At 42.6% G+C, this 26,814-nt stretch overlaps 1 protein-coding gene across 2 annotated transcripts in view; it reads right to left on the reverse strand.

The window, feature by feature from the left end:
• The window catches only part of CWC27 (CWC27 spliceosome associated cyclophilin), a 183,479-nt gene that overhangs the window by 144,035 nt on the left and 12,630 nt on the right, over positions 1-26,814 (reverse strand). For both annotated transcript variants that reach the window (XR_008848056.1, XM_056541301.1), the window contains exons 5-10: positions 22,011-22,154; positions 20,003-20,101; positions 18,604-18,701; positions 12,060-12,129; positions 9,507-9,586; positions 5,330-5,369 (exon numbers count right to left, since the gene is read on the reverse strand). Coding sequence is in view for 1 of the 2 variants with exons in the window: in XM_056541301.1 (XP_056397276.1) it covers positions 5,330-5,369; positions 9,507-9,586; positions 12,060-12,129; positions 18,604-18,701; positions 20,003-20,101; positions 22,011-22,154 (531 nt within the window). In the remaining variant the exon portion in view is untranslated. The remainder of the gene's footprint in view (positions 1-5,329; positions 5,370-9,506; positions 9,587-12,059; positions 12,130-18,603; positions 18,702-20,002; positions 20,102-22,010; positions 22,155-26,814) is intronic.

A 26,814-nucleotide genomic window follows, 5' to 3' on the forward strand; every position in this document is an offset into this window, starting at 1 on the left:
AAAGACGTGCATGCAAGGCTTTTTTTCTGTCATAAATAGTGGATATAATGGATGTAGTCTTTTAACATTGAAGTCTATGGGGATGCAAGTAACTCTTATTTGTATACATTATTGCTTCTGAGCATGCTCAGAAAAAAAAACTGGTGAAAAAAAATAACAGAGATAAATGGATGTTTTAATGGCTGATAAATGTTAAAGGGAATGTGTCACCAAATTTGTTTTCTTTTTAGAGGTTAAATAATTTTTTAACATTTATAAAATATTTTTGAAAATATTTTTTTAAAAATTTGTCCCATCTCCCACTGTTGACCAGCAGAGGGAGCTAACATGAGGAATCTGGGGAAAGCAAGCAACTTGTCTGGCTGCTGCAAATTAGACCTCACCTGTCTACCTTCCTCCTCTGTCTATGTGCAAAATGAGAGGGGGAGGGGGTTTTGTAATTTATTCAATTCCACTTGTTGGTGGTAAAGAACAGACTAGATATCTCTTGATAGATCACTGCTCTTCAGGGACTTCTAGAAAATGGTGCTGGTTCCCCCTTTCATTTCACCTAGCCTGAGCTATGCACATGTGCAGTAAGCACCCTATGCTTTTCTATGAGACACTCTCAGTCTTAACTTTCTTCTGCCCTGTGCCTGCCATAAAAGCAACACAGGGCAGTGTTTCATAACCAGGGTTCCTCCAACTGTTGCAAAACTACAACTCCCAGCACGCCCGGACAGCCAGCAGCTGTCCGGGCATGCTGGGAGTTGTAGTTTTGCAACAGCTGGAGGCACCCTGGTTGGGAAACACTGCTCTAGGGCAGTGGTCTCCAACCTGCGGACCTCCAGATGTTGCAAAACTACTACTCCCAGCATGCCCGGACAGCCAACAGCTGTCCAGGCATGCTGGGAGTTGTAGCTTTGCAACATCTGGAGGTCCGCAGGTTGGAGACCACTGCTCTAGGGCATTTATCTTATAATTAGATATTAAGTGGAAGGTTTTAGAGAATAAAAGGCTCCCATAGACCGGAGAAGAGTATAATACCAAGAAGATTAAACTGCATTTTCAATACAAAAAGGTTGTACTTTTAGACTTGCAGGCAAGTAGGCACAGAAGTGGCTTCATAAGTACACTCTAAACAGATATTATTGAATTAGCCGGCCTTCACCATAAATCATTCCGTTGAACTACTTATCTGACAGGCCTAGGACTAATCTCAGCACACTGTAAATATGTAAGAAATGACGTCAGCTGGCGTACTTGTATATACCAACGTAGCTTCGAAGAGTATCCAAAGTTCATGCTACTATTTCTAAGTCGCGTGTGGGTGGTAGCTAGTCTAATGACAGCGGACATAGCAAACAAGGCCAGGGCACAGAACGTCTCCTACTGTGCTATAGAGAAGCTATCTATGCAATCACTGCTCCTTTAGGCTACCATATTAGTTTTCCATATATATATATATATATATATATATATATATATATATATATATATATATATATATATAATCTGTAATGTTCTGCTAAATTGTCCTCCTAGCGGTCTATGTCCAATTCCAATTCCTGCACTGTTTTGCACAGAAGCACAGAACCAATGCAGCTACTATGACATTACATGGGCAGTACAAACCTTTAACCCCTTAAGGACAAAACATTTTTCCGTTTTTGCACTTTCGTTTTTTTCCTCCTTACATTTTAAAAATCACAACCCTTTCAATTTTGCACCAAAAAATCTAAATCTTTGTAATGACATCAGTAATTTTACCCAAAAATCTACAGCCAAACGAAAAAAAAAAAAAAATAATCATTGTGCGTCAAAATTGAAGAAAACTTTTGGGAAGCTTCAGTTTCTACGCAGTAAATTTTTCGGTAAAAATGACACCTTATTATCTTGTAGGTCCATACGGTTAAAATGATGCCATACTTATATAGGTTAGTTTTTTTTCGGACTTCTGGAAAAAATCAGAACTACATGCACGAAAATGTATACGTTTAAAATGGTCATCTTCTGACCTCTAACTTTTTTATTATTCTATTTTTTATTTCTAATTTTTTGCGCCGTTTTCCAAACTCAATTAAGTTTTTATCGATACCAGTTTTGATTTGACTTTTTGATCACTTTTTATTCATTTTTTATGGTATAAAAAGTGACCAAAAAGACGCTATTTTGGATTTTTGAAATTTTTTGCGTGTATGCAATTGACCATGCGGTTTGATTAACAATATATTTTTATAGTTTGGACATTTACACACGCGGCGATACCACATATGTTTATTGTTATTTACACACTTTTTTCTTTTTAAATGGGAAAAGGGGGATGATTGTGATTTTTATTAGGGAAGGGGTTAAATCACATTTTTTTTATCATTTTTTCGTAGTGTTCGAGCCCCCTCTAGAAGCTATAACATTGCATACACTGATTGCAGGCACTGTTCAATGCATTGATCAGTGTTTTCTGCACTTGATTGCTCAAGCCTGGATTTCAGGCTTGGAGCAATCAAACGCCGATCGGAAAGCCAGGAAGAAGGTAAGGCACCTCCCGCTGTCCTCTCAGCTGTTCTTAACGCCGCGATTTCACCGTGGCAGTCCCGAACAGCTCCGCTAAGCTAGCCGGTATGGATTTCTCCCATTTTAGATGCCGTGATCAACTTTGATCGCGTTGTCTAAAGGGTTAATACCGGACATCAGCCCGATCGGCGATGACCGGTATTAACGGGGACCCCACAAATACGAAGCTTAACACATCTGGAGCCAGCCATGGACATAAATATACGCCTGTGGTTGTTAAGGGGTTAATACAGTGACAGATTTGCAGGCAGAATATTTTGTAGGAAAAGATTCTGTAAAGTTTGTCATTTAAAGGGGTACTCAGGTATAAAAAAAAAAAACTAATGTTTTCAAATCCACTTGTAGCCAGAAAGGTATACAGATTTGTAAATTACTTCTATTAAAAAAAATATTAATTCTTACAGTACTTATCAGTTGCTGAATGCTGCAGAGGAAGTTGTGTTGTTCTTTTCTGTTTGTCCAGTGCTCTCTGCTGACACCTCTGTTCATGTCAGGAGTTGCCCAGAGTAGGAGGAAATCCCCATAGCAAACCTCTCCTGCTCTGGACAGTTCCTGACAGAGGTATCAGTAGAGAGCATTGTGGTCAGACTGGAAAGAACTACACATCTTCTTCTGGAGCATACAGCAGCTGATCAGTACTGAAAGGGTTAAGATTTTTACATAGAAGTATTTTACAAATCTGGATAACTTTCTGACACCAGTTGATTTGAAAACATTTGTTTTTCACCGGTGTACCCCTTAAATAACATACTAATATAAATAATAAGCTAATGAATTCAGGGGGACAGGTGACTACAACTGAGCAGAAAGGCATCAGGGTGTAAAGTTTGGGGCTGGCTGTTAGGGCACGTGCACACAATGGATTTTCCACTTCGAACAAATTCCTAGTGGAATCTGCTTGCAACAGAATCTCATTGAGATTTTGCTTCACAGTGCACACTACAGAAGTTCCTTAGCAGAACTTTCGAGTTTTGATTGGTTTGGGTCTGAGTGTTTAGACCCCAAAGACTACTAGAATGAGCAAGGAGCAGCACTCGGCTAAGCTCTTTACTCCCCATTCTTCTCCATACTGCATTCCTCTCCATAAGTACAGGATCCTGCGCAGGATTTGATGCACAGGATTTTCTGCTGCAGATTTCAAAGTAAACTAAATGACTGAGCACAGCTTCTAATCTGCAGTTACAAATCCCACGCATCAAATCTGTGCAGGATCCTGTACATGTAAACGTACTCTAAAGAGGTAGTCCAGTTCAGCACGTTTCTGTGCCATCATTCACGGGCTGCTGATATATAAAACATAGTTTAAACAACAAAAAAGACATGGTCTCAAATGGCTGGAGGTGCTCAACCCCAAATGCAGTTGTGCATTTATACTGGGGGAGCAGATCCTGCCCTTGTAGTCCGTTGCTAGGGGCGATCCCCAGCATAAAATGCATACAATGGAGGATGCCTGCAGCGGACTACAAGTGCCACAATAGAATCCTACACCAGATAGACGGTGTGGATGTGTAACAATTAGAATAATACCATACAGGAATATGTGTGCACTACTGTGGTAATTGTAAACAATGACATTGGCTATTCCTCAACACTGATGTTAAAGTTGAGACATTAGCCAGCATATCCTTATATGAAGGACACACCAGAGCCCGCACACCAATGTCAATGTTTCTCAAGTGGCACGGGGCCTAACACTAAACCTACCTGTGCGTGATAAGCAAAACCAGGGGCCAGTGGGCAATTACGGCAGCATTAGGCCCGACTTACAGCCTCCTCCCAGATACCTCCAACGTGACTGAGCACACATACAATGGGAGGAGGGAGGCAGACTATAAGCCCCACCTAAGTTGGCTGATATAGTTACCGGCCTCACTGGTGCTCCTTAATGCTGCCTGGAAGATGTTCAAGGCACATTACATATGGAGGTTACACACCTCCAAGTATAAAATTTAAACAACAACCAAGACGTGGTCTCAAATGGCAGGAGGTGCTCAACCCCAAATGCAGTTGTGCATATATACTGGGGGAGCAGATCCTGCCCTTGTGGTCCGTTGCTAAGGGCAATCCCCAGCCTAAAAATGCATATAATGGAGGATGCCTGCAGCAGACTACAAGTGCCCCAGTATAAATGCACAACTGCATTTGGGGTTGAGCGCCTCCTGCCATTTGAGACCACGTCTTATTTGTTGTTTAAACTTTATACTTGGAGGTGTGAGTAAACGCCATATGTAATGCGCCTTGAACATCTTCCAGGCAGCATTAAGGAGCACCTGTGAGGCCGGCAACTATATCAGCCAACTTAGGTGGGGCTTGTAGTCTGCCTCCCTCCTCCCATTGTATGCACCCTGGTTGGGAAACACTGCACTAGAGCTTTATAGCACAAAATAGGCTGCAAAGCACACAAGTATCACTGTTGTGTAGTATATATCACTGTTCTACAAATATGATTTTTGACAAAAGAACAAATTATGTTACACTGCATTATAATGATACTATCCAAACTTATCTTTTATAATCTTTTTAGAAATCCTGAGTTTTAGAACTAAACGTAATGGTGGAAAATTAATTTTGTCCAATTTTCTGGTCGTTTTTAGATGCACGACTGAATTTCCAAAAGAGAGCTGCTGTGAAAAGCCACAAGTGGTCCTTTTTCCCCTCAGAAAATGTATTTTGTATCTTTTAAATTGCTACCACTAGCTGAGCAATGAAATCAAATATATAAATTCTAAAGTTACCATGACAACGGGGGGGGGGGGGGAAAAAGCGTTCATCTTACCTCATCACTATCACTGTCAGACTTCACAGAGCTTTTTGAGCTGTAAAACAGTTATTTGTATTACACTGATGTTTGTCTTTGGCAGATAAATAATTGTGTTATATTAGACAGAAGGATTAAAAGGATACATTGTGATCAGATTGCTCAGAATAACCCCAAGCCCAGTCAACCCATATCATCAATTACCCTGGCCACCCTCCTCTGCACCCTCTATAGTTCTGCCATTTCCTTTTTAGTAGCAGTTTTACCCAGTGTTTCATTATTTAGCACAGTCATATATATTCTGTTTCCTTGACACAAGTATATTTTTACCAGCATACAAAATGACTGTTGTCTCAGATTTTTCCCAGGTTGCAATGCGGCCGAGACCTGACTCACTAGTCAGCTGATGACAGGAAGCCTGTCTGCTTCAGTGGTCTTTTGAATGGATGCAGCTCATTTATGTTTCAATGGGTGGGGTGGCTGATGTGTGGGAGGGAGGAAAATGGAATTAGAGCTGAGCGGTATGACCAAAAATGTGTATCACAGTATTTTTGTAAGTTATGGCGGTTTCACTGTATTTAACGGTATTTCCCTGCCACCTATCCCCCCAACCGTGGTTTATCAGCCCAGCACTGCGCCGGCTCCTTACATGACAGTGCGCTCAGCCTATCACCGGCCGAGGTGGGACATTGCTGCGGCCAGTGATAGGCTGACGGTTCTGTGACGTTCCCATCCCCAGCGTGAGGCCGTTACCGGAACAACGGGGGAACGTAGGAAGGTAAGTTACAGTTTATTTAGTTTATTTTTGCAGCCCGGGCACAAGGATTATGTAGTACAGTACAGAGTTCAACCGCCGGCGGCCCACAACTCACAGGAGGACGAGGAGAGCAGTGCTTGCGGGTGACATATGATTAGTTCCCCGATGTGGGGGACAGCGCAGTGCTGGGCTGATAAACGGGGGTGGGGTGGGAGAGAAGCAGAACAGCGCCCACGGGTCACATATAATTAGTTCCCCGATGTGGGGACAGCCGCTGCGGCTGATAATTCATTCATTCGAGGAGGGGGGGCCCAACCGGTATTGCGGTATGGGAAAAATGAATATCATGCAGGAAAAAAATTTGGTATGAACCGGTATACCGCCCAGCACTAAATGGAATTATGGGATTTGTAGGCAAAAAAAAAAAAAAACTCAAACAAACAGGAAATACCAGTTCACAAAAAGCTAGCCACAATGTTATGGTAATCTCACAACATAGCCATTTAGCCCCAAGACAAGCGCAGATCCTTCCTAAGCATGTCCATTACTGCCTGCCAGGTACGTACTCAAATCACCTTATGGTGGATAACCCCTTTAACTTATATTTATCTTTATTGAAATGTATTTTGCCATTTCATCACCCAAGCCCTAAGAGTCCCCAGATCTCTCAGTAATATAATATTATCTTTTGTGATATTGTACTCTGTAATCCCGCTACAAGGTCATTAAAAATAATTTTGAAAAAAAGTGAACCCAGTACTGAACCCACATTTAAAGGAGTACTGCAGCCATAGAACACTTATACCCTATCTGCAGTATCTTGCGCATATATGATGCTGCAAAATTTGAAGCTGTAGATTTCAATGTAAACTAAATGACTTAACACAGCTTCAAATTTGCAACATCAAACATGTGCGGGATACTGTACATATAAACAAACCCTTAGAGTCTGTTCACATGTGCTTATTTTGTTACAATGAGTAGGATAATCAACAGCAGAAAATCTGAAGTAAAATATGCACATGTGAATGTTTTCCCTGGTTGGACTTGATGGACGTATGTCTTTTTTCAACCATACTAACTATGTAACTAAGGGCGCGTCCGCACGTGCGTATTTTCTGCTGCAGATTTGCTGCCTATTGACTTCAATGGGCTGCAAATTTTGCTAAAGCAAATCTGCAGCAGAAAATACGCACGTGTGAACACACCCTAAGGGTCCGCTCACAAGGGAAAATTTCCTGCTGATATTTCACAGTGGATTTTGCTGCCATTGACTTCAATGGGTTGGCAGAAAGTCCACTATCACAGATATTCTGCTGAGCTTTTTAAGTCCGTGATGGCAAAATCCACTGCGGATTTTCAGCATCTAAACCTCTCCTGTGAACAGACTCTAGAGTAGTATTCCAAGCTAAGGCATTTATATCACATCCCCAGGTGTTTAATTCATGCAGGAGGTGAGAACAGTGGACAAATTATAGGAGAAGACAAAACAAGAGGGCTCATCTGACTGATTCATATAGCCATTAAGGGAATTCTGAATTAGGCTGGGTTCACACCACGTTTGGTTAAATACGGTTTCTGTATACGGCTGGGAGGAGGGGGGCGGGGCTTAATGGCGGCACCCACACTCAGCCGTATTCTGGAACCGTATTTAATGCACGTCTATGAGCCGACCGGAGTGAACCACAGCCTCCGGTCGGCTTCGTTTTTGGCCGTATGCGGTTTCCCGACTGTAGGCAAAAATGCGCTCGACCACTTTTTTGCCTGCGGTTGGGAAACCGCATATGGACGAAAACTAAGCCGGCGGTCGGCTCATAGACATGCATTAAATACAGTTCCCGAATACGGCTGAGTGCGGGCGCCGCTATTAAGCCCCACCCCCCCTCCTCCCAGCCGTATACGGGAACCGTAGTTAACAAAACATGGTGTGAACCCAGCCTTAAAGGGGTTATCCACCATAAGGTGATTTTAGTAGGTACCTGGCAGGCAGTAATGGACATGCTTAGGAAGGATCTGCGCTTGACTTGGGGATAAATGGCTATGTTGTGAGATTACCATAACACTGTGGCTAGCTTTTTGTGAACTTGCATTTCCTGTTTGACTTTTCTTTTTTGACTACAAATCCCACAATTTCATTTTCCTCCCTCCCACACATCAGCCACCCCACCCATTGAAACAAAAGACCTGTGGTTTTCAATCAGGGTGCCTACAGCTGTTGCATTAGTTGCAGATTGATCTCTCTCCCACCAAGTGATCGCTCCCCCCATTGAAGCAGACAGGCCCCCTGTCATCAGCTGACTAGTGAGTCAGGTCTCGGCCGCATTGCAAGCTGGGAAAAATCTGAGACAACAGTCATTTTGTATGCTGGTAAAAATAAATATTGGGGTGAAAATCACAGAAGAATTGTGAGAAAACTGTCACACACAGGTACAGACACTATATTATGCACTACACTAACTTTACAGCCCCTGTAGCATAGTAAAAAAAAAAATCCTGGAATACCCTTTAATATAAAGGTTCAAGATCCTCATTCATCTCTAGGGGAACCATTAGAAAGAGAATCATTCCCCCTGAGGACCTGTCATGTCCTGCAGTATAAGCCATTGATTCGAATAGGCATCGTGTAATGCTTTATTTCCCACGTCGTGGCGCTGCAGGAAAACTGAACACATAATGCCATAAAGGGCCAGTGATCAGCTTGTTCGATGGCTGACCGGATCTTTTGTGCAGCCATTTAAATGAACACTATGAACAGTGATGAATTTAATGGGCCATGCGAAAAATCCAGCAATCGTGCATTCGGCCCCACTGTTCAACTGTTTCAGCTATGTGAAGGCTCTGTAGACAAGTGCCAAGATCACCAAGATCGGCGCTCATTATTGCGACAGCATTGCCCCAACTAAAAAGGACCCTTACCTGGCTAATGCACATAGCCATTATGTGGGCACTATGTTTGTTGCACTCCTTTTGGGATGAAATGGTAGCATTATTAGGGCAAAGTAAAGTACAAATATTTAGGATAACAACATGTCTGTGCCAATTTTCCTGCTATGGTAGAGGGCCTCTGCACACATGTTTTGCCCAGAGATCTCCACCAATCTTGATCCAGCCATTTATATCTTGGGACTAAACAAATGCTTTTGGTTGGAATATCCTACACTGAAACTAAACCATAAAAAGGCAGTTTAGCGCGATACTTTATTTACTTATACATGCACAAAATTTAAGATAATAGTAATTATAAAGATTTATAACATAAAATACTGTAGGCCAGTGGTCTTCAACCTGCGGACCTCCAGATGTTGCAAAACTACAACTCCCAGCATGTCCGGACAGCCAACGGCTGTCCGGGCATGCTGGGAGTTGTAGTTTTGCAACATCTGGAGGTCCGCAGGTTGAAGACCACTGCTCTAGACCATATATAGTAGGGTCTCTTACTTGTCAATGGCTGGGACAGAGCTTAGGCGAGGGTCATCCTTTAGGAGATCATGACTACTTTTACCCTTTCCTTTGAAAGTCTGTAAAAAAAAAAGTTGTATACATTTTTTATTTTAACATGAAATGTCATCCGAAAAACTCTTTTGTCTAAAAACGTTGAGTAAACTGTAGGAAAGTACTGGACCACATTAAAAGGTCCATTGGCTGTGCTTGGTATAGCAGTTCAGCATCAGTGCTTGAACAGGAGAGGCACAAGAGATTGTTACTCCATTACAGAACCTGGACAACTACTATAATGTTCTTACAACTTAAAAGACATCTGCAGCATGATTAACACTTATCCCCTATCCACAGGAAAGGGGATAAGTGTTTGATCACTGGGGGGTCTGACCGCTGGGACCCCCTGTGATCTCCTGTACGGGGCTGCGGCTGTCCCGTGCAGGGAGCGTGCCAGCCGCAGCATGACGTTGCAGCCGGCACGCCTCCTCCATACATCTCTATGGGAGAGGCGGGGAGGAAGCGTTCGTGCCTCCCCGTCTCCCCCATAGAACTGTATGGGGACGGGGAGGAGACGGGGAGGAGACAGGGCGTCACCGTCGACCATGAGCGCTAATGGCAGCGCCCCGTTAGGGAGATCGAGGGGGGTCCCAGCGGTCGGACCCCCGGCGATCCAACACTTATCCCCTATCTTGTAGATAGGGGATAAGTGCATATTGCGCTGCAGTTGTCCTTTAAAAAAAGACATACTTCTACACCAAGCCAGTCCTGAGTAATCCAGGTTATAAATGTATTTAAAAGGGTATTCCGGTGGAAAAAAATTTTTTAATCAACTAGTGCCAGAAAGTTAAACAGATTTATAGATTACTTCTATAAAAAATCATTACCCTTCCAGTAGTTTTTAGCAGCTGTATGCTACAGAGGAAATTCTTTTCCTTTTGAATTTCTTTTTTGTCTTGTCCACAGTGCTCTCTGCTGACACCTCTGTCCGTGTCAGGAACTGTCCAGAACCGCATAGGTTTGCAATGGGGATCTTCTCCTGCTCTGGACAGTTCCCGATACAGGCATCAGGTGTCAGCAGAGAGCACTGTGGACCAGACAAAAAAGAAATTCAAAAAGTAATGAATTTCCTCTGTAGCATACAGCTGCGAAAAAGGACTGGCAGGGTAAAGATTTTTTTATAGAATTAATTTATAAATCTGTTTAACTTTCTGGCACCAATTGATTTAAGAAAAAAAAATTTCCGACAGGAGTGGAGCAAATAAGCTATTGGGCTCTGACCTTAGAGAGTGGTTTGCTGCAAAGCTCAAGTACATATATGCTCAGAATATGACCTGGACACAGTCCCTAGTGAAGTCAAAGAGGTCAATGCCTCTACGTGCATATATATGTTGACATCCCATTTTTACAGGATGTTGATAGATATGTGCAATGTGTTGGCAAATCGTTGTCAGAATGCACCTAAGAGGCATAACTGTGGAAGCTACAGACAATAATTCACAAAGGGGAGAGAACAGGGATAGGATGTGACACCCATGAAATCAAAAGCAGTTATGGAACACATATACAGTAGAGAAACAACAGGGTCCGGCACTCCCCGACGGTGCTATGTGGTAGGATACTGAGCTGGAGATATCAGAACTATTGGGCTGATCCAGGGTGCAATTTATCCGAAATACGTGATACAGAAAATCCTATAGGAAGAAGGCTATACAGCACTCACCAGATCATTGCCGAAGAAGGTTCTTTATTAAAATCACAGGAACATTACAGCAGCGACAGGGAAGGTGAACGCGAGCTCCGAGGAGCTCGCGTTGACCTTCCCTTCCCTGTCGCTGCTATAATGTTCCTGTGATTTTAAAGGAGTTCTCCAACTGAAATATTTTATCCCCCGCTGTGCCCAGGCTGTAAAACTATATATAATAAGCTTTCACTTACCTGCCTACGATCCCCCGTTGTTCCGATATCGCCGTCCGTGCTCCAGTCCCTGTCAGCTTCCTCTTCCTGCGGGTCGGTGACTTCACTCTGCGGTCAGCCTATCAGCGGCCGCGACGGGACATTGCTGCGGCCGCTGATAGGCTGAGCACAGAGTGAAGTCACCGACCCGCAGGAAGTGGAAGAGACCGAGACCGGAGAACGGGACAGCGATATCGGAACGGGGGATCGTAGGCAGGTAAGTGAAAGTTTATTATGTATAGTTTTACAGCCCGGGCACAGCGGGGGTTAAAAGTTTTAGCTTAGAGAACTCCTTTAATAAAGAACCATCTTCGACAATGATCTGGTGAGTGCTGTACAGCCTTCTTCCTATAGGAAAAGAAGTTATGGAAGATGACCCCTAGTCTAGGGATAAGTGGGGAGCACTTGCAAAAACAAGGTTTTGTTAGATTGGTAAGGTGTAGTTTTCGGTGAGTGAGGTTTACACACAGATTGTTACTATGAGGACTAAACAAGTATAGTAATGCTCAATGAATGTTTGGATACTCAGCTAAAGCCACCAGGGAATTACTATACCACAGAAAGTAAAATTCTTTAAATCCAATATTAGTATATTATTACCTCACTGACTTTAATAACTTCTTCCTCCTCTTCTTCAGCTTCTTCTCCAAAAGACAGTAAATTGAAGTTTCTGTAAAGAAAAAATATGAAGGTAGATGTACAAAGTCTTTGTGATTTGCATGATCAGATATTTTTTCAAAAGGGGACAAAAAAAAAATATATTATATATATATATATATATATATATATATATATATATATATATATATATATATATATATATATATATATAAAAACACAACCCAGACCACCCACCCTCCCCCCCCCCCCCCCCAAAAAAAAAAAAAAAAAACACGACTCCCTTCTTTTTAAAACCGTGCCACATTTTTCCACGTTCTGCGCCTGGCATAGCAGCTCAGCCACAGTAATAAGTAACTACTACTTATTCAATTTCAGAACTGCCAAAGCAGAGCTTCTTTATAAAAGTGTAAGAGCATGTTAAATATTTTCACTGAAGACACTGAGACAAGTGAGAAGATTTTATCAGAGTGGGGCATGAGGTGAGGACCCCAAAACTGCTAGAATAAAGGGGCTGTGGAGTTTAAGCGACTTCTCTCAGAGATCCCTCTTAAAGACTTTTCCATTGGAAAGACTGCATGCAGTCCTCTTCAAAAGGCTGGGGACCACTTGAAAACCTCTTAAAAGGAAATTCAATCAGAAACTAAATTTTTTCCTCTCTAACCAATTATTCCTGTGGTCAAGAACACCTGTTCCTTCTTAAAGTGCTTCTCCTGTGATTTCTAGAAAGAGCATAGAGGATAAAAAGAACTCAATACATAGAAAACTGACAAAAATAAATAAATAAATCCCAGCTCTGCCACCCTTATTTTTCCTAGAATCGCAAGCTATATCATAGATCAATAATATTGAAACACACAAAGAAATCATTTGTTCATATGGCAGGAGATCAACCCCCCCCCCCCCCCTCACTATCCATATGCCACAATTGGCTGCAGCAGGAGCCTCCCCCCACTACTCTTCCTGCAGTAGGAAACAGAGAAAGGAACCCCGCAATGACCAGAATGGGACTCCTGCTCTCAGTAAGGAGCAAATGCTGTAGATGGCCCAGGCTTCATTCATTGCTATGGGAGCACTGAAGATACCCGAGTACAGTACACAGGCATCCCCAGTGCTCCAATAGAAAACACATGAATGTTTGGCCGTGCTAAAAGTTCATGTGTATGGAGAGATCAGGAGAGATCGCTGTCAGCCATCTAAGAGGGGAACTGCAGCGGGGGAAAAAAAAATTCTAATTAACTGGTGCCATATAATTAAACAGATTTGTAAATGACTTCTATTAAAAAATCTTAACCCCTACTTATAGCTGCTTTATACTACAGATATACTTCAGAGAAATTTGTGAAGTTCTTTCCAGTCTGATCACACTGCTCTCTACTGACACCTCTGTCCATGTCAGGAACTGTCCAGAGCAGGATAGGTTTTCTATGGGGATTTGCTTCTAATCTGGACAGTTCCTGACACGGAGAAAGGGGTCAGCAGAGAGCACTGTGGTCAGACTGGAAAGATCTTCACAAATTTCTCTGTAGTATACAGCATCAGATAAGTACTGGAAGGATAAAGATTTTGAAAAAAGGAGATTTTTTTGTACTCACCGTAAAATCTCTTTCTCGCAGCCTTCATTGGGGGACACCTAACTGATGGGTATATGCTCTTGCCACTAGGAGGCGCTGACACTAGGAAAAAGAAAAGTCGGCTCCTCCCTGGCAGGATATACCCACCCACCTGCAGTGAGGCAACCAGTTTTATCACAAAGCAGTAGGAGAAGCCCGCGAGGAAATACATCCGAAGGACCCTAGAAAGGAATCCCGGAAACAACCCAAGAACCGGAAAAAGAAGAAATGGGTGGGTGTGGTGTCCCCCAATGAAGGCTATGAGAAAGAGATTTTACGGTGAGTATTAAAAAAAATCTTCTTGTCACGGTTGCTCTTCATTGGGGGACACCTAACTGATGGGACATACGAACGCAGTCCCCTAGGGTGGGAAAAAACAACCACCGGCGAAAAAAAAGACAGTCCCTAGACAGAACTCGCATGCCCGCAATATCTGGACAAGTCCCCATGGTCGGAGACATACTAGGTCCAGAACAATGAGTTCCTGTAAGATCTCCCGTCCAAGGAGAAGAACCAGGACACCAAAGGAAAAGTCCATCCACTGTATAGACCCAAGGCACCTGAGATATATAGAGAGAGACAAGAAACCACAGGAAAATGGGAACCAGATGCCCGCGAAAAAACTCTCCTGCGAAAAAAACTTTCAGAAAGAAAGGAAGGAGAGCAGAACAGAAATACCACCCCGACCAATGGGTCACTGAGGAGTCGGGGGCAGGCCGCTACAAATGTCCAAGAACTGAACCATCACCAAGGCTCAAGGAATCGGAGAGCCGCCTGAAAAGAAGGCACACCGCAGCATCGCAGGACCGAGACCAAAGCAAGGAGACCAACAGTGATAGATCAGAGTGGTCCGAGTAGACCTGAGCAGCCTCAAGAAACATCACGTCCGAACGGGAATGGAGGGAGAACCAATGAGAGCCCAGCTTGGACTCACAGGGACTGGGCATAGGAAGGAGCACTCCAGAAGACTGTGGAGTCAATGCAGTACGAATTACACAGACAAAAGGGTAAGAAGGACATACCCCCTCCAGGGAGAGCACCAGGCTGTGACAGTGGACAGAAAGCACACAAGCCTAGACTGTAAAATCCACTGTTGAATGCATCTTAGCAAAAACCAAATAGTCCCTCCTAATGACACTAACTAAAACTGGTTGCCTCACTGCAGGTGGGCGGGTATATCCTGCCAGGGAGGAGCAGACTTTTCTTTTTCCTAGTGTCAGAGCCTCCTAGTGGCAAGAGCATATACACATCAGTTAGGTGTCCCCCAATGAAGAGCGACCGAGAAAGTAGTAATTCACAAATCTGTTTAAATTGATTTGCAAAAATGTGTTTTTAATTGGAGTTCCCCTTTATGGTGAGACCAGGTTGAGTGTCTCTATACTGTAGTCCAGTGGTCTCCAAACTGTGGACCTCCAGATCGTGCACAACTACAACTCCCAGCATTCCCGGAAAGTCAACAACTGTCTGGGCATGCTGTAGTTTTGCCACAGTTGGAGGTCCACAGTTTAGAGAAGCACTGCTCTGGTGTATGGTGGTTGTGGAAACAGCTGAAGACATGAAGACTTGGCTGTACCCATGACCTCTATAGAATGTAATGGACAGACAGGAGCATATATGCTCAACCTGCCACTCCTACTTTAAAACAGCAGAATTTCTGTGCGGAATTCTGCAGAATAATTTCAGTGAAGTTTACTGCCCATTGACTTAAATGTGATTTCACTGACCCATACACACAGCAGATTGTGGCAGAAATTCTGCAAAATTAAATGACCTGTCAAAAATCATAACTCTTTCAATTATGCACCTAAAAATTTCACACATTTTAGGCCATGTGAACAAAGCCTTACTGCTTTGCTGAGGTTATACCCATTACTTGTCTATTATGTCACGTCACATTAAGTATAATGGAGAATGTTTACATCTTTTCATAAACATATGTTATTTAGATGTAATAAAAATGTCTTTACCAACAATTTTGAGCCATTAGAAAGATAAATGAGATTGAGCAAGCTGCTGCAATTTATATACAGAAAATAATAACGCCACTAATTTATTAAACTGCTGAAAAACAGCCTATATAGAAGACATGATATGGCTCCCTGAAGCCTTGAAGCAGCTTCTAGTATGAAGAATAGGGATGTTAAATAATCCTGAAGAGTGCGTCCTGTAAACACAACATTTTCTCTAATTATGCTGATTTAATGATGTGCTAAAACCTAAAACAGGACAAAAAAGAGACAGGAGGGGCTCAACCTAGTACAAGCGGGGTGCTCCCCAGTGAAGAAAACACAGGATACCAGAACCAGAAAAAGCCATCACTGATAAATGGTAGCACACCCAATATAGCCAATTAGAAATTTTATTGATACAAAATACATAATAGACATGCGATTGCACACAAAAAAGGGGTTAAAAACATTAAAATCCCCGGCTAACTAGAGCCAGCACACAACTTAGGGGAGGGGCCATGAACCCCCTCTCCTAACTAGACACCCGCCCTCAATAGCGCAATAAGCGACCTGTGTGTTGGCTCTGTGGATCACATGCAGATAGCAATAATAAATATCGATATACAATGCATTGAATAAAATCCATATAAATACAATAACTAACTGCAGCTGTATACTGTACTAAATTACCACACAGAACCAAACATCACAGGCCAGGTAGTAGATGGTAGGGTGAAGGAGGATGGGGTCACCAGAGTCCCAAAACCTAAAACAGTGGACACCAGTGAAAATAGTGGCAGTGAAAATGACTATATATTGAGGTATTTACAGTGGGGAAAAAAATATTTAGTCAGCCACCAATTCTGCAAGTTCTCCCACTTAAAAAGATGAGAGATACCTGTAATTTTCATCATAGGTATACTTCAGCTATGAGAGACATAATGAGAAAAAAAAATCCATAAAAATTACATTGTCTGAAGAATTTCTTTGCAAATTATGGTGGAAAATAAATATTTGGGCACCTACAAACAAGCAAGATTTCTGCCTCTCACAGACCTGTAACTTCTTCTTTAAGAATCTCCTCTGTCCTACACTCATTACCTGTATTAATGGCAACTGTTTGACCTTGTTATCAGTATAAAAGACAACTGTCCACAACCTCAAACAGTCACACTCCAAACTCCACTATGGCCAAGACCAAAGAGCTGTGGAAGGATACCAGAAACAAAACTGTAGACATGCACCAAGACTGAATCTAGAATAGGCAAACAGCTTGGTGTAAAGAAATCCACTGTGGGAGCAATTATTAGAAAATGGAAGACATAACATGATAATCTCCATCAATCTGGGGCTCCACGCAAGATCTCACCCCGTGGTGTCAAAATGATCACAAGAACGGTAAGCAAAAATCCCATAACTACATCGTGGGACTTAGTAAATGACCTGCAGAGAGCTGGGACCAAAGTAACAAACGCTACCATCAGTAACACATTACGCCGCCGGAGACTCAAATCATGTAGTGCCAGACGTGTCCCCCTGCTTATGCCAGTACATGTCCGGGCCTGTCTGAAGTTTGCTAGAGAGCATTTGGATGATCCAGAAGAGTACTGGGAGAACGTCATATGGTCAGATGAAACCAAAGTAGAACTTTTTGGTAAAAACTCAACTCGTCGTGTTTGGAGGAGAAAGAATGCTGAGTTGCATCCAAAGAACACCATACCTACTGTGAAGCATGTGGGTGGAAACATCATGCTTTGGGGCTGTTTTTCTTCTAAGGGACCAGGACATCTGATCCGTGTAAAGGAAAGAATGAATGGGGCCATGTATCGTGAGATTTTGAGTGAAAACTGCCTTCCATTCCAAGGGCATTAAAGATGAAATGTGGCTGGGTCTTTCAGCGTGACAATGATCCCAAACACACCGCCTAGGCAAAAAAGGAGTGGCTTCGTAAGAAGCATTTCAAGGTCCTGGAGTGGCCTAGAAAACATTTGGAGGGGGTTGAAAGTCTGTGTTGCCCAGTGACAGCCCCAAAACATCACCAGCAATACCAGCAACAGTGTGTGAAAACCTTGTGAAGACTTACAGAAAACGATTGACCTCTGTCATTGCCACCAAAGGGTATATAACAAGTATTGAGATTAACTTTTGTTATTGACCAAATACCTAATTTTCCACCATAATTTGCCAATAAATTCTTTAAAAATCAGACAATGCAATTTTATGGATTTTTTTTCCTCATTATGTCTCTCATAGTTGAGGTATATACCTATGATGAAAATTACAGGCCTCTCATCTTTTTAAGTGGGAAAACTTGCACAATTGGTGGCTGACTAAATACTTTTTTGCCCCACTGTATGTGTCGATTTGACCAGAAGTGTAATTTAGAAAAAGGTATATAGTGCACAGTGCTGTACTATAGTCGTTTTTCATAAAACTTTGTAGTAACAATTTATATGTGATTTAGCTCTGGAGAATAACTTTTAGTGGAGTTCACTTAAATGGGATCTGTAGGGCTTTTGTTTGGTGTCCATGATTTTGCATGGACTTAAGGTGGTTAAAAATAATAATAATAAACTTTATTTAAATAGTGCACACAGATTTTGCAGTGCTGAAAAGGGGCAAAGTGATAGTATAATTTTGAATGCAGCAATTTTTTCAAATGACAAACGTGAACGAGACATGCACAATATGCAGGATTCTAAAATGCCAATGCACACTAAAATAAAGTAAATAGATCTTGAGTACAGTAAGTACTACATGGGTTGATTTTCTGTATTGTTTCCTTTAGCTTCAAGACCTTTGTTGGACGTGCCTGTATGTACAATCTCTGAGCTCAGAGGCCATTCTCTATGCCACAGCCTATCCATCCCTTCTTACTGGGGAAACCTTGTACCAAAAATATGTTACCTAATGTTTACAGCAGAACTGGTGATGAAGGTAAAAGTAGTAGCAAACCAGACTTACTTTGTGCCTTTTACCTTTGGCTGCTTTACCTCCTCTTCTTCTTTTTTCAATTTTTTGGTTACTCTGGGAATGATGTCATCAAACGGATTAAACAAAACCTGCAGGAAACGTACAGACATATTATCACAATGGGGTTGTTGGGTTTAGAAAGCTCAATTTAATAATTTACTAGGAGTTTCTGAGCTAATAGACTGTGATCTCCAGTTTACAAACCACATCTAAAAGCCTGGGAAAAGAACAACTATAATCATTCATCTGGGGGACCCGGTAAATCTAAATATTAAAACATGATGGCACTGAAGCACGAAGTGTATGGATTCAATCAAAGGGATTAGTGAGGGTCTCAGCACCCGGACCCTCACTGGTCAAAACATCTGACAAGTCTTTATGATAAGTCACAAGTTTGTTAAAAGTTTAGGTACACTTTAAACTTCTAAATAAACAAGGGCAGAGGATAACCCCCTAAGGCTGGGTTCATACCCGAGTTGGAGGTTCTATTTGGGGTGCATATTCCTTTCAGTAGCGGAATAGGCCGGTCCACTGCACCATGGACACCAACGAAGCCCAATGGGCCCCATTCACTTTGATGGGGTGCATCACATTTCCATTGTGGTTTCTGTTTATTTGACAAGATTAGACGTGACGTCAGAATGTTTGCACAGAAAATCTCCATGCAGACATTCTGCAAACTACAGGGGCCGGCATAACATGCCAGTGCTAAAACCTGCTCGGAAATGTGCCGTCTCCATAGATGGCAATGCATTTCTGTGCCGAGTCTCAGAACAAATGGACCAAGTTAATTATGTTAATTCTTTCTACGTACACAGGAATCGAAATTCCCGTGCCAGAAACATGTAGCGCAGAAATTCTGTCGTGTGCACAGCGCAGCTGAATCCCATTAAATTCAACGGGACTCTGCTGCTGGGAATGTCTATGTGGAATTCTGCAGGGAAATTCTAACATGTGAACATAGCCTAACATAGCCTTCAGCGCATATATGACCCGTGCCTGCCCTCAACTCTTCCAAGTCTAACTTACACAATGTAGTTTGGTGCTCAAGCAGCCTAAATGTATGTTCACTTATTGTTTCCATTGAAAAAAAAACACACAAAAATAACACACAAAAAAATACATCACAAATGCATTGGTTTAAAAAAATCTTTCAAGTGAAATTTATATATGGATTTTCTTGCTAATGAATTCTGTTATCTTAACCCTTAACTTTGTGTCATTCACCATCCATTGCACCCTAAATTCTCTATAGTAGAACATAGACATCATATTTAGCAGAAAAAATATCTACCCATTACCAAGAACTTAAAATAGATAGGTACATTATACTGTCGTCAAATCTTAATGGTAACAGGTATTTAGACCTTTACTAGTAAAGAGGACACACCTCAGAGGAGCGTATCTTGTGTGGATTCACAGGCCTGTCTTCTTCACCAATATCCACTTCTGCCAGACGTAATAAATTATAGATTGTTTCTCCAGTCACCTAAAATACACAATACATTTCAGTCCACAGAGGACACAGTAAGGAGGGCATCAATGATAATGTTATTTCTGCAAATAAAGAAGATATTTCTGTTTTTTGTACAGACATTAGAGCAGATTTACTAATCCCATGGCAATGCATTTCCGAGTCCGCAGAACAAATGGACAAAGTTAATTATGTTAATTCATGTTCGTACATGATGTATTTGTTGCAGATTTTGACTTCATTTTTGAAGTTGCTTCTGATCAAAGGATAAATATGTTAATTTTTTCTGTGGAGTACAGAATTTAAAATTTTCACGGCTGCAATTCTGCAGTGTGCTCTGTGCAGCAAAATCCCAATGCTGCGCCAGAATCTCTCCCCAGGAATTGGAAAACGCCGTATGAATGGCCCCTTACACTAAAATTGTACAGTAAAATTTGAAGCATTGGGGTACACACAAGCCTTTCCACTTTCAAAACAAGCCGCACCCTTAGAGTAATGCAAGTTGTGTAAGCCATTTTTCTGGTGCAAAATTAGCAATAATCATACTAGTGATCTGATGATGTTATTTTTGTAGATGATTACTATATTACTTATTGTAGTTCAATAATTAAAAGCATTTACGTGTCTTTAAGTGTTGCTTTAAATTGATCTCAGATTATCAGATTGGTCTTTTTTTTCTTGTATTCTGCCAATTATAACAATTCGGAAACATCTCTTCTTATAAATATGTGTAGTGCCTTTCCTCTGTTATTCTTCCTAGAAGTTTCTGAATACTGTGACAACGAGGTGTGGTAAGTTGAGGCTGGGAGGAGGGTGTCCACCTGCAATCTGTCAGTGACCAATCTGTGCTAATGGTGCCAGACTGTGTAAGGACACGCCCCTTTGACAAGTTCTAAGAAAAAGTACCGTATTTATCGGCGTATAACACGCACTTTTTAGGCTAAAATTTTTAGCCTAAAGTCTATGTGCGTGTTATACGCCGATACCGCCCCAGGAAAGGCAGGGGAGAGAGGCCGTCGCTGCCCGCTTCTCTCCCCCTGTCTTCCCTGGGGTCTAGAGCCCTACTGCCGGCCCTTCTCACCCCCTGGCTATCGGCGCCACTGCCCGTTCTGTCCCCCTGACTATCGGTACCGGCGCCGATAGCCAGGGGGAGAGAAGGGGCAGCGGCACCCATTGCCGGCGCCGCTGCCCCGTTGCCTCCCCCCCATCCCCGGTGGCATAATTACCTGGGTCGGGTCCGCGCTGCTGCAGGCCTCCGGCGTGCGTCCCCTTCGTCGTTGCTATGCGCTGCACGGCGCGGCGCATGACGTCAGTGCGCCGCGCTGTGCATAGCAACGACTCAGGGGACGCACGCCGGAGGCCTGCAGCAGCGCGGACCCGACCCAGGTAATTATGCCACCGGGGATGCGGGGAGGCAACGGAGCAGCGGCGCCGGCAATGGGTGCCGCTGCCCCTTCTCTCCCCCTGGCTGTCGGCGTCGCTTCTCTCCCCCTGGCTATCGGCGCCGGCAATGGGGCGCCGGTACCGATAGTCAGGGGGACAGAACGGGCAGCGGCGCCGATAGCCAGGGGGAGAGAAGGGCCGGCAGCAGGGCTCTAGACCACAGGGAAGGCAGGGGAGAGAAGCGGGCAGCGACGGCCTCTCTCCCCCTGCCTTTCCTGGGGATGCATCGGGGTATACAAGCGCACACACGCACCCTCATTTTACCATGGATATTTGGGAAAAAAACTTTTTTTACTCAAATATTCTTGGTAAAATGAGGGTGCGTGTTATAGGCCAGTGCGTGGTATACCCCGATAAATACGGTACTTTATGCTCTTCATGTTGCCTTTTAATATGTTTGTCTCTCCTGTCACTTTACTATCATGCTACCTGCTAACTTTTCCTAACTATTCCTCATTCTAAACAGGAGTATGTTACAGACCTTTCCAAAGATGGTGTGCTTGTTATTAAGCTCATCAGCACGGCCAAGTGTAAAGAAGAATTGGCTGCCATTGTCATGAGGTCCAGCATTTGCCATAGCAACAAGCCCTCTTCGAATAAAGCGCAGACGTGAATGGAATTCATCCTAGAAATTAGAAGAGAAAAAATATATATAACTGGAAAAACATCTGAAGAACCAAGGAAAGATGCAGCTCTTGACTCATATTAAGTCCATCATCTATGTAATGTACAGTCTCTGGGGGCATTGAGCACAATGAAAATGAGGGGTCTAAAGAAGTCTAGACGGATGGCGTCTCCGGATCATCGATATAACAGAAACTGTGATCTGGTTGGATTCGTCGATGATTTATTTTGCTTCTTCACAAATGTCAAACTTTTTATTTTTATTTTTTAAAGACTATGCAGGGTAAAATAAGTAGGTATGTATTTAAAATCAGGTCTTTAAAGAGTACCTGTCACCAAATAAAACTTTTAATATAGTGTTCCTTGTGTAATTAGCAGACACTTTCCCATTTACTTGCTTTTAAAATGATCGACATAAATATGTTTAAAATGTAATATAAAAACAGCCACTAGGTGGCTGTGTTCTGTTCCCTGCCACAATGAATACAGTGAGTTCGGTCTCCTCCCGCCCTGGCAGGAGACCAAACTCAGGAAGTGCTTCTCTGCACTGAGCTTGATTGACAGCTGCACAGAGAGTGAAAGCTCCACAGATTCTCACAGAAAGCTGCACAGACTGACAGCTGAAGGAGAGCCTCACTGATAGCAACACTGACTGAAACATGCACAGAGCCTGAGGTCTTCAATTCATCACAATGCTGCAACTATGTGAGGGCGGAAGTTGTCCCCCAGAAGGCTTCAGTGATGTCAAGCCTACTGGAAAACACCCACTTGCTCCTGCTGGGAAATTGCACTATGCGAGCAAGAAGAAAGGCATTAAACACAGCTTTTTAAATCTCTGAAATTGTTTTTAAGTGCGGGAGGGGTGTTAGGAGTAGGTAGGGTACCTACTTTAGTGACAGGTACTTTTTAAAAACAAACTTTTTCTAGTGTGATACTTGCAGACCATAGGAATAGACCGAGTGGCGAGTGCTTAAAAATGTATTGATATATCAATGGAGTAGACTTTTTACAGATAATTGCCCATTATGAGAGATCAGCTAACTTGAAGACTGTCATCATCGTTTCAAAACAACTTTCCACCAAGGGATTCCCAACATATTTGTAGATCGTTCATAAACCACAAATTACTCCAAAACTCCAGAAAAACTGCTCTAAAATCTTGGCCACTAGATGTCTTACTTTCCTGCAACATCTTGATGACTGCCTGTTCAGAGAAATCTCTCTCTAGTAACACAGAAACCAAGACAGAAAATAGGGGCATGTATCACACTTGAGGATAAAACTATGCAAACAATTTATAAATCTTATTGAGTACTGACATAAAGACAATGTACAGCGTAGAATTTTATTGATAAGTCACAAAAGACAAGCATTAAAAAGGAATCAAAACAAAAAAAAGGGGGGATGGGGTCACTTAAGGGCGGAGGTTGGTGCACAATTAAGGCATAAATATAGCATTATGCCCTGACATGCACATGAGTTAGCAGGAAAAACAAAAACCATGGTGTCAACCCCATGGGTACAAAATTAAAGGGGTACTCCGCCCCTAGACATCTTATCCCATATCCAAAGGATAAGGGATAAGATGTTAGATCGCCGTGGTGCCGCTGCTAGGGAGCCCCGGGATCCCCGCTGCGGCACTGCGCTATAATTACAGCACAGAGCGAGTTCGCTCTGTGCGTAATGACAGGCAATACAGGGGCTGGAGCATAGTTAAGTCACGGCTCCGCCCCTCGGGACGTCACGGCCCTCCCCTTTCAATACAAGTCTATGGGAGGGGGCGCGGCGGTTGTCACGCCCCCTGCCATAGACTTTAAGGGGACATTAAGGGGACGGGCCGTGATGTCACGAGGGGCGGAGCCATGATGTCACGCGGCTCCGTCCCCTGTATCGCCAGTCAATACGTACAGAGCGAACTCGCTCTGTGCTGTAATGATAGCGGGGTGCCGCAGCGGGGATCCCGGGGGTCCCCAGCAGCGGGACTGCGGCGATCTGACATCTTATCCCCTATCCTTTGGATAGGGGATAAGATGTCTAGGGGCGGAGTACCCCTTTAAGTGCATGCAATAGTCATACTACTATACACATAGCCATACAGGAACACCATGGCAAGATAAAGTGCAAAGTGAGAGAAGACTTACATCAGGTGCGTGCAGTGTAAACCTACACCAGACCAGGGTTACTGAGGTCAGCAGCCTGGTGCTGTTTTACACAGCATGCACCCAATGTAAGTGTACTCTGGATATTCACAAGGATTAGCGTTGTACGTTTGCACTATACTTTTGCACTCTACCTTGCCATGGTGTCCATAAAAAGCAAAAAATGGTCAGCACATCCAACACAACTATAATATAGATGATTGAGATGAGATATATATATATATATATATATATATATATATACACAGGTGCAAGTGGCTGCGGCTGAACTACAAGTGCAAACAAAATAATTACAGCAGCACACTGCTAGCGCTAAGATATGTGTGTAATATAACACTTTTTTAATTGCAATACTGCTGTAGAGAAAAACAGAGGTTCTTAGCTTACCATTTGGCCAAATAGTGTGTACCATCCCACCATGATAAGGTGACCTAAGTTGGAACGGATCCAACACTATGAACATGTCCCTTTTGAGCTAACACTAAGCGCAACTATACACATATACACAGCCTTGGCCGTAAATGTTGGCACCCCTGAAGTTTTTCAAGAAAATGAAGTATTTCTCACAGAAAAGGATTGCAGTAACACGTTTTGCAATACAGATTCATTTATTCCCTTTGTGATTATTGGAACTAAACCAACAAAGGGAAGAAAAAAAGCTAATTGGACATAATGTCACACCAAACTCCAATAATGGGCTGGACGAAATTATTGGCACCCTTTCAAAATTGTGGAAAAAAAAGATTGTTTCAAGCATGTGATGCTCCTTTAAACTCACCTGGGACAAGTAACAGGTGTGGGCAACATAAAAATCACACCTGAAAGCAGATAAAAAGAGAGAAGTTCACTTAGTATTTGCATTGTGTGTCTGTGTGTGCCACACTAAGCATCGACAACAGAAAGAGGAGAAGAGAACTTGAGAACCAAATTTGATAAAAAAATATCAACAATCTCAAGTTTACAAGTCCATCTCCAGAGATCTAGATTTGTCCACAGTGCGTAACATTATCAAGAAGTTTACAATACATGGCACTGTAGCTAATTTCTCTGGGCATGGACGGAAGAGAAAAATTTATGAAAAGTGTTAATGCAGGATAGTCCGGATGTTGGATAAGCAGCCCCAAACAAGTTCCAAAGATATTCAAGCTGTCCTGCAGGCTCAGGGACATTTAAATGAAATGAAACGCTGGCAGGAGACCCTGGAGGACCCCACTGCTGACACAGAGACATAAAAAAAAGCAAGACTACATTTTGCCAAAATGAACTTGAGTAAGCCAAAAATCCTTCTAGGAAAACGTCTTGTGGACAGATGAGACCAAGATAGAAGTTTCTACTGTTTACCGAAAACAGAATGAGGCCTACAAAGAAAGGCAAGGCATCATGAAATCTGAGGATTACCAACAGATTTTGGGTCGCACTGTACAGCCCAGTGTCAGAAAGCTGGGTTTTCAACTGAGATCTTGGGTCTTGCAGTAGGACAATGACCCCAAACATACGTCAAAAAGCACCCACAGAAATGGAGGGCAACAAAGCGCTGGAGAGTTCTGAAGTGACCAGGAATAAGTCCAGATCTAAATCCCATTGAACACCTGTGGAGAGATCTTAAAATTGCTGTTGGGAAAAGGCGCCTTCCAATAAGAGAGACCTGGAGCAGTTTGCAAAGGAAGAGTGGTCCAACATTCAGATGAGAGGTGTAAGAAGCTTATTGATGGTTATAGGAAGCGACTGATTTCAGTTATTTTTCCCAAAAGGTGTGCAACCAAATATTAAGTTAAGGGTGCCAATAACTTTGTCCAGCCCATTTTTGGAGTTTGGTGTGACATTGGCCCTCATTTACTTAGAAAATCGGGTTTTAAGTCTATCTTGCTTTCTTATCCGATTGCTTTTTTCCCCTGGTATTTATTATTATGTTGCATCCTGTTTGTCACACGTGGGTTTTGTTGGTTTTGGTTTCCAACTCCTCTGAGTTGTCGGGAAAAAATCCACAACAATTCAACAAATTGGGGTTGTAAACCTTTATAAATACGTGGGAAAGCTCAGAAATGTCGGGCTACTCCCCTTTTTCGGGTTTGGGAGAATCCACATCAGGTCCGTCGGGAAAAAATGTCGCATCCTGTCACAGACTGGCGCACGATGTCTGCAACATGTCGCAGACAAAGATGCGCCAAAAAAACCTGACAAAACAAGTCGGGTTTAGAATGGTAAATGAGGGCCATTATGTCCAATTTGCTTTTTTTCCTCCATTTTTTGGTTTAGTTGCAATACACACAAAAGGAATAACTATGTGTAAAGCAAAAAATGTTTTACTGCAATCCTTTTCTGTGAGAAATACTTCATTTTCAACAAAAATTTCAGGGATGCCAACATTTACGGCCATGACTGTATATATAGGATGTGCTGACCATTATTGGCTTTTTATGTTACACATGTGGAGGGAGTGGTTGCCTCCATCTTGGTTTGTGCACTCCACCCATTCTACTAGGTGTTTTTAAGTGGGGATAA

Source organism: Hyla sarda, chromosome 1, assembly GCF_029499605.1.
Source record: "Hyla sarda isolate aHylSar1 chromosome 1, aHylSar1.hap1, whole genome shotgun sequence".
In the NCBI taxonomy this organism is placed as follows: Eukaryota; Metazoa; Chordata; class Amphibia; order Anura; family Hylidae; genus Hyla; species Hyla sarda.